A 12,597-nucleotide genomic window follows, 5' to 3' on the forward strand; every position below is an offset into this window, starting at 1 on the left:
TTTAGTCTCATTTGAATCTCTTGGGTACTACTGTAATAATGTGATAGCAATGAAAATCTGTGATTCTCTGATTACAATTTTGATGAAAATCTGTTCTTACCTTGCCAAATGAACAGCTTTCTTTTGAACTCTGTGTCAGTGGCAAGACTTAATCATCGGCATGCTGTGCCATAAAGATAATATACCTTTAAGTAAAGTTGTTAGTCAACAGGTACCTGATAGACAGCTGCCCTTAATAAGTCTAATTTATGTGAAAGAGAGAGAGAGAGAAAGAGAGAGAGAGAGAGAAATAAAGAACGCCATCCGGTGGTGCTGGGTCTAAAATATTGCACATGCCTTTACTCAGTTATGGAGAACAAAAAGATTTTCAGCTAGTAATCTTCCCTGATTAGTCTCTTCTCTTCTCTTCTCTTCTCTTCTCTTCTCTTCTCTTCTCTTCTCTTCTCTTCTCTTCTCTTCTCTTCTCTTCTCTTCTCTTCTCTTCTCTTCCCTTCCCTTCCCTTCCCTTCCCTTCCCTTCTCTTCTCTTCTCTTCTCTTCTCTTCTCTTCTCTTCTCTTCTCTTCTCTTCTCTTCTCTTCTCTTCTCTTCTCGCTGGTTGTTTTTGAAGTACTGCAATGATAAGAAATTCTAGCTGTAAAAAAATTAGAGTGCTATAATCAACTTCTCTGCTTGCTTTTTAATATTGCTTTATTTCAAGCCAATTTACAGCTAATGGACTTTTTATTTTGTTTATGATTAGGTTAACAGGAAGCTTTGTGCCGGATTTAATTGTTAGCATGAACAATCAGATGTGGCTGCATCTTCAGACTGATGAAAGTGTGGGCTCAGTTGGCTTCAAAGTTAATTACAAAGGTAACTGTAACCCCATCAGTAATACAGCTAAAAGGAACACAAATCTTGGCCTTCCATTTTTAAATAATATTGGCATCTATGTTGTTAAAAATATTTTTATGAGTACAGAATTAAAAAGGATACACCTACATAATACTTTAAAAAATAGGACACTCTATTAGAAGTTGATGTGAATGGTTGCCTGTATTTTTTTTCCCCCTGTCTGAAAGTTATAGCAGTAGGACCCTGTCTTAAAATTGTTTGATTTTAGATATATCAGACAATGCAGTTCTTTTTCTTTTAAAGGAAGGAAGTCAAAGGCATTTTTATAAAAACACAGACAGCCATGCTATCAGTATTTTATTTATTTATTTTTCCTTTTAAAGGATGAATCAGGAGGGGGTTATAAAAATTCTTGGAAATAAATCCCTTGGTTTTCAACATTATATATGTTGATATACAGAAAAGACAGGAGAAAGATTCCTCCTGGATTTGTTTCTCAATAGCTATGTGAGTTATTGATCCTATGCAGTCTACCTGATTATTATTTCTCTCCAAGAAGGTGCTGGGTATAGAAAAGTATCTTGCTAAAAGTGGAAAAGCTATATGGATGTCTAGTGTCAAAACTGTCAGTAATTCTAAGCAACTAGTCTTGAAAACATAGTAGTGAATCAAGGAAACAATGTTAAATATAATTGGCTTCAATCATTCCTTCAAATAAGAATGCTCCTTGTGTTTGAGTTTCAATGCTGTTCCTATAACATCTTAACTAAAGCTAGAATTTGGCAGATTTGAACTCCATAATTTCCAAGTCCACTTTTTGGGGGGCAAGTAGTTAAATTACTAAATCGCTAAATAAATATGCTTTAGTGCTCAATATGAAAACTCTCTACAGTAAATCAATTGCATATTTATATAGTCTATTCTAAGTGTTCTTCTATTATTCTTTGAATTTGCATATTGTAGAATATTCTTGCTTTTGAAACTGGTGTCAGAGGTATCGGTTTGGTAGAAATATAACCCTCTGAGAAATAGAGGGACCTATTAATGTAATTGTGAAACTAATTTTGGTGTTGGAGAAGACTCCTTAGAATACCATGGATAGTCAAGAAAACAAACAAATGCATCATAGAACAGCAATCCAGAGTTCTCTCATGAGTCACAAATGACCAGGCTCAAATTATCCTACTTCAGACACATTAGGCAAAGACCTAGCTTTCTAGAGAAGACTGTAATACTGGGAAAGGTGGAATGAAAGAGGAACAGAGGACAACCAGCCACAAGGTGGACTCAGTTACAGTGGGGATGGGTGCACTGTTAGAAGATTGAAGGATCAGGTTGAAAGCAGATCATTCTAGAGAAAAGCTATGTTGTTGCTAAGAGTTGACAGTGATTTGATATTCCTCCATCATCATCAAAATGCAATTTTGGGTTGATTTTGGTGATCCTCCTTTTTTTTTTTTTTTTTGCTATTTATTTTAATTGATTTATAAGGTCATCCAGCTTAAAAACATGACTCTGTGTAGCTAACAAGATTCAAAAACAGTACAAACCAAACAATGTAAAAACAATAACCAGAATGGAACAGACTTAATATGGCAGTTGAGGACACAAGCAACCAACTCAACTGGGCTCAACTAACCTCCCAATGTCCATGCTTGGGAAAGCAGCTATGCTGCAAGTCATTCCAGGAAAAGAAATAGCTGCTTTAAGATATTGAAAACAGGTGCTACATTCATGCTCCCACATGTGATAAAAGTACTGCACAGCTAAATTAGCTATTCAAAGAATTTTAGGGGAGGATAGTGTATGCTAATGGCTGCACCAAAAGCATTATGTTGAACGATGTACGGTGAAAGTTGATTGACTTTGTTAAATTTCCACTTTGTTAAGATTGCCTGGTGAATTTGGGGAACATATGTACTTAAAAAAAAATAATTCTGGGGTAATACCAGGTGCTGTTTTACAGTTTGAATTTCTAAGGCATGCACGAATTCAACATACATTTCAGTTAGTGTGATATTACTTATACCATCTCATCCGTTTGAGACATTCCCTGGAACAGATTGGCAGAATGCAGTGGGGACTAGTTTATATGAAACAGAAATGAGACTAAACATTCAGAAGTGTACCAAAATAATAGAGGAGTTTAATGGCATATATAGCAAATGCTATTTACTTTTACTCGATAATGATGTCTTCTAATACACTCCAGATTTAGACTTATCTCATCAGAGAGCTAACACGTCTTATTCATTCCCCAAATTTGATTTGAGACTTTTTAAATAACCCAAATAACTTGCATTGTACCATTGCTGCTTTTCACTGCACAGATGTATAATTCAAACCGTGCAATTGGCAGTGTTTTGAAAATACTAAGCCACAGATGCTATTTGTACTGAAAATATCCAATGGTGTCATTATATAATCAAGATAAGTCATTGGAATATATTCTTAGTTAATATATTACTTGAGTCTCTATTCCATGGCATTTGTGAATAGTGTTTTGTAAATAGATGCCTAGGGCATGTTTAATTATTCATAAAATTGATTATTTAATTAATGTTCTGCAAAGGAGAGTTGAATACCTCACTCTCTCCTTCATCTCACAGCTTTTTAATGAAGTTAAAAACAGTGGAACAGATATAATTTTTATAGTTAGAAAAAATGCTTGTAATTAAAAGGACAGATATATATGACTTTCTGGTCTTTCTGAGCTGAGGACAGTTCTGAATTTTAAATACAATACTAAGACAATATGCATAATCAAGTTAGCACCTGCAAAATAGTTATACTACTGCTAATCACAACCTTACACTCATTTTTTTTTTTTTGTCTCCATATGGTTTAATGTGCATTGAGAAAAGGATGAAAGGATTGCTACATATATTAGGCAAAATAAAGCAAAAATAATGTCATATATTATGGTGATGAAAAATAAAGAAAGGAAGTGATGTCAACAAATGTCAACAAGACTGGCACCCAAATGGGATCCTAAAATATTACTGTGATTGCTGCTGATATCATAAACCACTGCTAAAATGTCCTGTACAGAATGAGTTCCTCCCACCAAAGGGAAGCAGGATTAATTTTAGCTTAATATGAATGAATTTTTAATTATTTTGACCCCACCCAGAAGCAGAAAGGCAGAAAATGATTAATGGTCTACCATCAGTTAATTTCATTAATGAAGACTAATTATTTAATTAAATATTTAAAGCTAATCATTCAGTATTTGACTATTGGTTGATTTAGTATACTTCCTTTCTATTTGTGTGGTTGTTGAACAAGAAAAGAAGTCAAAATCAGTTCAGGCTAAAAAGGCCTACTTGATGAGGAAGTTCTTTGTTCCTTTTCTAACAGCAGAATAAGATTTATGGACGTGCAAAAAATAATCTCTCTCCAGAGGAGGCTGTTTTTTTTGGGGGGGGGTGCGGGGGGAGAATTCTGAAATGTTCCCTTCCTCTGGACTATGCAGATCTGGCCATTCTGAAGTCATCTACCAGTTCTCTAGAAGTAAATCTTCTGGAATGGAAATTGGCTTTTTTATGGCACTTCCAGATGTTTTGGGACCTTTTTACCATAGATTTACATGATCTGGAGAAAAATTGAATGTTTTGGACTTTCATGGAATATTCTATCTCTGGGGATAGAAGATTTTGTACATTGCTAGGGAGACAGAATACATAGCTTGAGAGCAACCCAAGTTCAAGTTTACTCCCATGTATCCACAACTTTTTTACAAACACCAAATTCCAGCCAGATAATCTTGTTTCATATTGATTGACAAGACTCAGGTGCCCAACAGCAGTCCCCTATCACCACCTAATGGCCACAGTACAACAAGAAAGGTCAAAGTACTATTTCTACAGTCATTGTCATCTCTACATAGGAATGCCTAACATATAAATGATTGGGAGTGTAGCAAACTGGAATATAAATATTGTTAGTTATTATAATCCTGGTCGTCCATTCCTGTACTCATTGAAAGTATTCATACATGAGAAATACCTTCGTATCCATTGTACTATTGTGTCTATACTTTTTAGTACTTTGTTATGTTTTATTGCTCATTAAATTGCCCTGAAATTTTTGACTTGATTATCTACAGAAAATTATGGCTAGATTATGGCTTCTATAGACTCTTTGTACATGTGTTTGCTTTTCTTACAACTGGCACATATATTGCCATCTCCAGTGGTTGCCTAAAACAATAATATAGTTCAAATTACTTACTCAGGGTAGGGCTTAAACTTTCTATAGACAGATGTTCTAAGCATTTGGACATGGAATAGCCTGACTTTTATGATTGGAATGTTGGTCATTCATTTCCTGTCCAAAAGATTGTTTGTAGGCAAAATATGAGGATCCAGGGAATGTGAATCATACTTGGGAAGAAATGTTTTAGTTCAGTTCTGCCCTTGAGTACAGTAAATCCTGGGAAAATTGGATTATACAGGCACTCTGAACTGCTTTTGGTAACCTTCATATCCTTTTCTCTGTGATACCATTCTGTTGCTTCATCAAAGACTGGAGTTTGATTAGTACTTTCAGTACTGTGTCATGATGGTAGATTATCAGTAATTGGTGGGGGTGGTTGATGGAGGCTGAATGACTAGTAATTTGTGTGCAAAGGGGCTGTTTGTGATGCTATGCTGAAATTTGCTTCTACTCCTATCACTATGCATTCCATTATACTGTCCTGAGTAAGACAAGTCTTTGCTCTAAATTATTTGCTCAAATTGTAGTTTATGGAAGAAGGCAGTCTTTCCAAACTAGGCCTGCTACAACAATAAGCTAGAGAAATGACTACATATACAGATTCCTGGCTTGCATTTGGTATTAAGTGCATTTATCACTATTAGTTGTCAGAGATATATCTGCTGCATATAATATAGACTGCAGGTTGCATATATAGTATAAAACACAAGATGAAGACATTCAAGTGGACATGGATGTGATTCATAACTCCAGATGCCCTCACTAGTTTAGAATGATGAAGCATTGAAAACTGGTTAAATGGGTTTTTTTGTAGCAAATTAAGGAAGAAAAAAAAGTGACCACCCTTTCAGACAAATCTATGTACTTTCTCTTTGAAATGCAGCTCCACAAGACATACTGTAGACCTTGCAATTGTACGATGGGCCTGAAAAATTATCCTCCTCACTATTTTTTCAAATTTCAGAGGAGCATTAGATTTTGAAGTTGTTTTCTCCCTCCCTCTCCCTCCCTCCCTCCCCCCTCCCCCAATTTAGTGAAGTTTATCCAGAAATGAATGCTATCTTAAACTTGCTTTAGATTTTCACACTGAGAATCCTCTTCAGTTTCTGCGACTGGTCAAGTGATTAACTGGATAATCTTCAATATTTGTACCCTTAGATTATTCCAGAATTAAAGAGTGAAAAGAAGTGCATGAAATTCATGAAAATTCTGAACAGTAGTTATACAATTCAGACTGAATCCCTATCGATCCACATCAATTATATCTTGTTTGATTAATAATTGTTGCCAATCATAGACACTCAAATTTAATGGAAAAAGAGTGATTAAAATACAACTTGAAAACTACTGCTCTGTTGATTTAAAGACATTTTATCAAAATTTATTTTTTTAGGATTTATTCCAAGAAGGTTGCCCCCAACCCCAAAGAAAATCAACTTTATAAATATAAAAATAGTAATAATGATGGGAAAATTGAATATGCACTTATATTTAAAAATAAGACAGCAAAACTTCTTCAGTGTTCTTTTTCCTATCTCAGATGACTTTGTAATGCAGTCTTAAACTTTACCTGACATCTAACTTACCTTTCTTCAAGGTTTTGATACTGATAAATAATAACATTTCGTATGCTAGTATGATGCCAATATGCTCATAATATTGGAAGAAAAATTTGTAACCCTTGGTCCTTTTCTGTTCTCCCATGCTTTAAAATGCAGAATATTTATAAAACCAAAAAGTAAAAAAGTTGTAAGGCAGTTTTTCAAACTGAACTCTTTGATTGATGCACTATATATATAACAGCACAAAAGGTGCCAAGCTGATTAAGCTACTAATTGACTATATTCAAAAACAGGCAGGTGGTGGTAGAAACTTTATCTTCTTGGGATTTTCTGAAGGATGATACTTATGGATGATAGAATATTGTTTCAGTGTCCTTTTCAGTCCTGGTTTTGTTCAAAGCATGGTGTCGATTTTCTTAAAAAGGGAAGTTTCCCCCTCCCTTATACAAAAAGAACACTATTCTGCATACCGTAAACATGGATGGATCACATTAGAAAATTTTCCTAAATCAAAAAATTGCTGCTGCTGCTGCTGCTTCCTCCTTTTCCTTCTCTTTCTCTTTCTCCTCCTTCTTCTCCCCCTCCCTCAACCCAGGCTGCAGCAATGGAGGGAAAGCAGGAGGAAGTGAGGAGGAGGAAGAAGAAACCCATGCTGCTGACAAAGGTCATGTTGACTCAGGAGCAGCTGGAATAGAGGAGCAAGCAGGACCTTGTTCTTCACCTGCTCTATTGTTCCACATTACTGTTCTGCTACATTTCCTATTGGGGCCCTGCATGACCCAGTGGGTTAAAGGAATGGGGCAAGAGGAAGCCCAGAGGCCCCTGTACCTATGCTCCACAAAATTGCCACTTTCTCTGTCATTACTGTTTATATGCCTCTGGTGACTCTGAAGGTGGAAGTATCATCTTTCCCTGACCATAAGTTACCTTCACCTTCAAAGTTAGTATGTCTGTTTATTCCCTACGCCTGGGAAGAAGTATTGAATTCATATGCTACTTATGTATTTGGTGGGAACTATATAATCCCTCACTGGACAGAATTTGGAGCTGATCTTAGTGGATTCTGTTCAGGATGCCAGTAAAGGAACATGTGAATTCACTCCCATTGGTGCCAATTAGTAAAAAAAAACAAAAAATAAAAAAATAAAAAAAATCAAGCATTAATCTTTTCAATGGTTTCATATTTGAAGCAACTTTATTTCTCAGTGTCTTCAGATCTGTTTGGGTGAATTATTTATTGGTGAAGGACAATTCATCTATCATAAGCATGACTACATTAGGGCTTTTATGAACTGGGCTGGGAATTGTTGCTTATATAGCATATTTCACTTAATTCTAATTATCCTTTATTAGCTTAGCGTATCAGGATTCTCAGGTAGTACTTCAATATGATATGTATTAGGATCTCTTAATGACTTAGGGATACTTATTCAGTTTGGTTTCTTGAAAGAGGTGTCCATTAGGATTAGAGAAAACAGTTTTTCCAACAAAGAAAGCAGAGAACATGTGAGTTTGTACAGACACAACTGAGCAGAACCAGAAAAAAGAACTGTAAGTAACTGTAATCAATTGGCCAAACTTATCTATTGCTTCTTTGCTGAAGTGCAAATTAATTTTCTCCCATCCCTAACATTTTATGTACAGTGAACTTTCAACATAGAGGATGATAAACTCATAGATGGTTCACTATTCCTTAATTTTAGTGTGTGCCACATTATTATCTCCAATATTTCAATATTTTATTCAATATCATATGACTTCCAGTAATTTAGAGTTCCCTAATTTTAAATGTTTTATCTGTCTTTCCAGAAGGGACATAAATTATCAGTATGGGAAAATGCTTAATGTCATATGGAATATTGGAAGTTGTGGATACTCACTATAGCATAGCTAAGTAAATTTTATGATGCTGCAATATCCTGAGTTCTTCAACTTGTTTAGAGAAGTATAGTAGTTGTAACTACCGCTGTACTTCTCAGCCTGTCTGTTCATATGTAAGATACTCTTGGGGGGGGAGGCATGAGAACAAATGAAGATTGGAATGCAAGTACAAAAAGGCAGGCTTGCATCTTGACATTATTATTTTTTCATCATTATTGGCTGCCCGTGGACACTTTAGAGAGCCAGTTTGTTCTAGTGTTATGGCACCAGGCTAGGAATGGGGAGATCATGAGTTTTAGTTCTCCCTTAGGCATGGAGCCAGTTGGGTGACTTAGCCATTCACTCCCTCTCAGCCCTAGAAAGAAGGCAAGAGCAAACCACTTCTGAAAATCTTGCCAAGAAAGCTGCCAAGAATTTAATTGCCAGGAAAGGCATTAAAAAAAAAAAAAAGCACTTGATGTTCAATGAGCCACATTCTCAATAAACATGACAAAATTTATTGCATCTCTCCCATCTCTCATGTTACTAATACAAACTGCCATATATGGATCTGTGTTTAATCTTCAAGTTACAACCGCTCATTCAGTGACCGTTCAAAATAACGATGGCGCGGAACGAGGGGGACTTATGACCAGTCTGCAAAGTTGCAGCTATCGCAGTGTCCCCATAGTCATGTGATTGTGATATGGGTGCTTGGCATCCTACTCATAATGATGACATCGCAGTGAACCGTGATCACATGATTGCAATTTACGACCTTCCTTGCTGGCTTCCCATGAGCAAAGTCAATGGGAAAGCCAGCAGGGAAGGTCACAAGTCACTCCTGTAAGTCACTCCTACTGCTTTTTTTTTTTTTAACAAGGACACCTGCCAGCCTGCCCATACTCCTCAATGCCCACACGCTACCCTCGACAGTCCTTTTGTGGCACCCCCTGTGGCATCTGTGCACCTTCCCCCCCATGCTCCTTACTGAGGATTCCCACCTCTTCCCATATGTCCTGGGGTTACAATGGCAACCAGGACTGCTGGGATCGCCGACGCTAAGCAATGCATTCATGCGATGTCGTGTTTTACAACCTCCTCACTTAGCAATGGCAATCCTGGTCCTAACTGCTGTTGTAACCTGAGGACTACCTATAATTCATGTTATTTGTAGAAGAAGAAAAAGAAACAGGTTCTTCAGCTTTGGTTGCAGACTTTTGACAAACAACTTCTCCTTGCTGCCTTTTTACTTGTATTGCTTGTCAATGTTAAATGTCTTTACCTTGCTACTGAAAGAAAGTAAGCATCTTTTGTAAAAAAACAAAACAAAAACAAAAACAAAAGTAGACATCTGCCCCTGTGTAAGTGTCTGATATCTGTATAAACAATTTTGAAGTTGTTCCTTCTAGGCTGTTTTGTTTACTTTTCTTTTTCCCCTTCCTGCTTTGGCTGCCAACAAAAATCCTTCCATTTCATTCCTTTCATGCACATATTCCTTACGCTTTCCATGAAGTCAATCTGTCTCTTTTAGAAACAATGTTTCTTTCTCTGTAAGCTAAATAAGGTAGAGGCCCATGTGTTCTTGGCAGTAGCAAGATCAAATTGCTCTCTATGTTAGGCTTGTGAGCCATATTTCCATCAAAGCCATATAGCTGTAAAAGGATTGGATTGCCTCTACAGGGTAGAAATGATCAAGAAATATTTGACACAGAATAAAACAATTGTGAATCTTGCAATCTTTCTCAGACAGCTCAAGTAAAAACTTTCGCAAGTCATTGTCAGCTTCTGGGGTTTGTATGGATACATCCACATTGTTTCAGTGACAACAGTGTAGAGGTCACTGAAATATAAATAAATAAAAATAAAAAGTGGTTCCATATTGCTCCCCTCCACCCCACATTCCCAGTGTTGTGTACAGCTCAGAGGCTTCCTGTGGTCTCCCAGTACTAACTATGCCTGATCCTGGTTATCTTTTTCAAGATCAGACAAGGTTTGCTGCTACAATATTTTAAATAAAATAAAAAATGATGCATTGCTTCTGTAGCCTTCTCCAGTGTGTGTCTTTCAGATATCAGGGATTATCACTTTCAGAGTGTCCAGCAAATGTTGCTGTCCACCATTCTGGTTTGGGTTTTTGAGATATAGGCCAAGATCTCGAGGAGCCACCATGATAAGAAAGCCAGCGCTACTGCCTCATATATAGAAACATTGTATTTTCCATCATTTTTATCCAAGACAAAACAGGCATGATAATTTTTTCAACACCTCTTCCAAGGCTTGAATCCATTTGATTTATCTGTTTACTTGATTTTTTGTAAACATTAAATGTTCAACATGTTAGAAGAATATTCAGTCTTCTGTGAACCAAATTACAGATTAGATATGCACAGTCTATTTCACTTTTTCTTTCTTTTGAACTCCCTAGATGGATGAAATATTCTGCTTTTCCCTATTTCTGTTCCCTTCTAAAGAACCTTCCCCAAGCTTAACTTTTTGAAATAGAGCAGAGCTAACTTCTAGTTCCATTAATTTGCAATAGATCCTGGAAAGCTGGTAGGTTTAGCTCCTTTTGAAATAATAGATAGACATAAAAGACAACAAACCTGGAATAGATCCTGGAAATCTGGAAATCCCCCCCCCTTTTTTTTTTCTTTGAATTCATATGGAACTGTACCTTCTGACTATGAGTCAGCTTCAGAAGCTCCAATATCATCTTAACTCCATGATTCCCAGCTGGAAATTACACATCTAAGCAGACTCATAAGTAACATTTCCAGCTATTGATTGGTTCTGCATAACAGATGCTAATGATTTATGAATTCTCTTGTGAGCTATCTCAGATACTGATTATTGGTTGCCAATGCGAGACTGGCAAGGAAGTGCTGATTAGAAGCAATGATGGGGATTCTCTTTCAAGACAGATCCAAACTTAAAAGTGAACTGAGCCTGACTCAGACTGGAGTGATTCCTTCAATCGGACAGGAGAGTTTGTATTTCAAACAACATTCTGTCAGTTTTCACACCAAGTCTCATTATTCAGCCAACACTCTTTCTGGGAAGAAGAGAAATGAGAAAATGCAATAATAACACAGGCAGAAAAGATCTCTAGTTTCCTCTGACTGTAAGTCATTCCTGAATTACCACAATTTTCCACAGCTGTTGAGTGATTCATCTCTGTTTATTTTATTTAGAAAATATATATGGCATCCAGTCTCTTAGTTCCTGTGCTAGCTTTTAGGTAGCTTACACAATATAAACATCAGTAATGTCCATTAAAATAAAGTTAGAAATTTAAAATACAAAAGCTAAAATAGCAGCATCAAATGTCCTGGTAAAATACATTCTTTTTGTGGCCCCTCCTAAGCTGTAGTAAAGAGGGGACTTGTTCAACTCCACTGGCAATTTATTTCATAATCTAAGCCCTGCCACAGAGAAAGCTGTACCTGTCAATGATGATCGATGATGATGATGATAAATGTTTCCAAAGGCATTAATGACTTGAATATGAGGGAGGCTAGGCTGTGTCACCATGTATAGTCCTGAAAGTAGGTTGAAGAAATCAAATCAAATAATATAAACCTGCTGAAGTGGCATTTGTACAAGTCATATGCATGATCATTTAACATAAAGAACATTTTGAAAGTTAAGGGCATTGCTTGTTTGGTATACTGGTTCAAGAGTTCAAAACCAGGCATGTTCTCCTGTTCTTGTCTATATTATTGTAAATAGATGGAGGGTGAGAGGAAATTTTAACTGGAGAGAATGTCTAAAGTAATCCTAGAGCTCCCACAAATAGGAGGCCCTTTCTCATCTCTTAGATTCTGATGAGAGCGTAGGAATTCTGATGTAGTCCTTTGAATTATGTGGTTATTAAGCAGTTATTTACAGGAATAAATAAGTACAAGGCTTTCATATTGTCGGAACAAATAGTGACTGGCACAAATAATTTGTCATGGTGGATAAAGATGAAGGAACAAGAACAAAAATCATTGAACAATGTTCTCAGGTTTAAGTATTATTGTTTGTTCACTATTGCAATTGTGCTTTATTTAGTGGTCCAGGTTTTTGACAATTAACTGGGGGCCAGGGTGTAAATGTATTTTAACATTATAGGTTACT

At 36.3% G+C, this 12,597-nt stretch overlaps 1 protein-coding gene across 2 annotated transcripts in view; it reads left to right on the forward strand.

Annotated features, from left to right (window-relative positions):
* Positions 1 to 12,597, forward strand: part of CSMD3 (CUB and Sushi multiple domains 3) — a 623,909-nt gene that overhangs the window by 350,331 nt on the left and 260,981 nt on the right. For both annotated transcript variants that reach the window (XM_088149036.1, XM_088149037.1), the window contains one exon: positions 741 to 853. In XM_088149036.1, the coding sequence (XP_088005162.1) occupies positions 741 to 853 (113 nt within the window). The remainder of the gene's footprint in view (positions 1 to 740; positions 854 to 12,597) is intronic.

The sequence above is a fragment of the Python bivittatus genome, unplaced genomic scaffold (assembly GCF_059951505.1).
Source record: "Python bivittatus isolate LINGU-HERP-01145 unplaced genomic scaffold, Pbiv_v1 ctg000590_np1212, whole genome shotgun sequence".
In the NCBI taxonomy this organism is placed as follows: Eukaryota; Metazoa; Chordata; class Lepidosauria; order Squamata; family Pythonidae; genus Python; species Python bivittatus.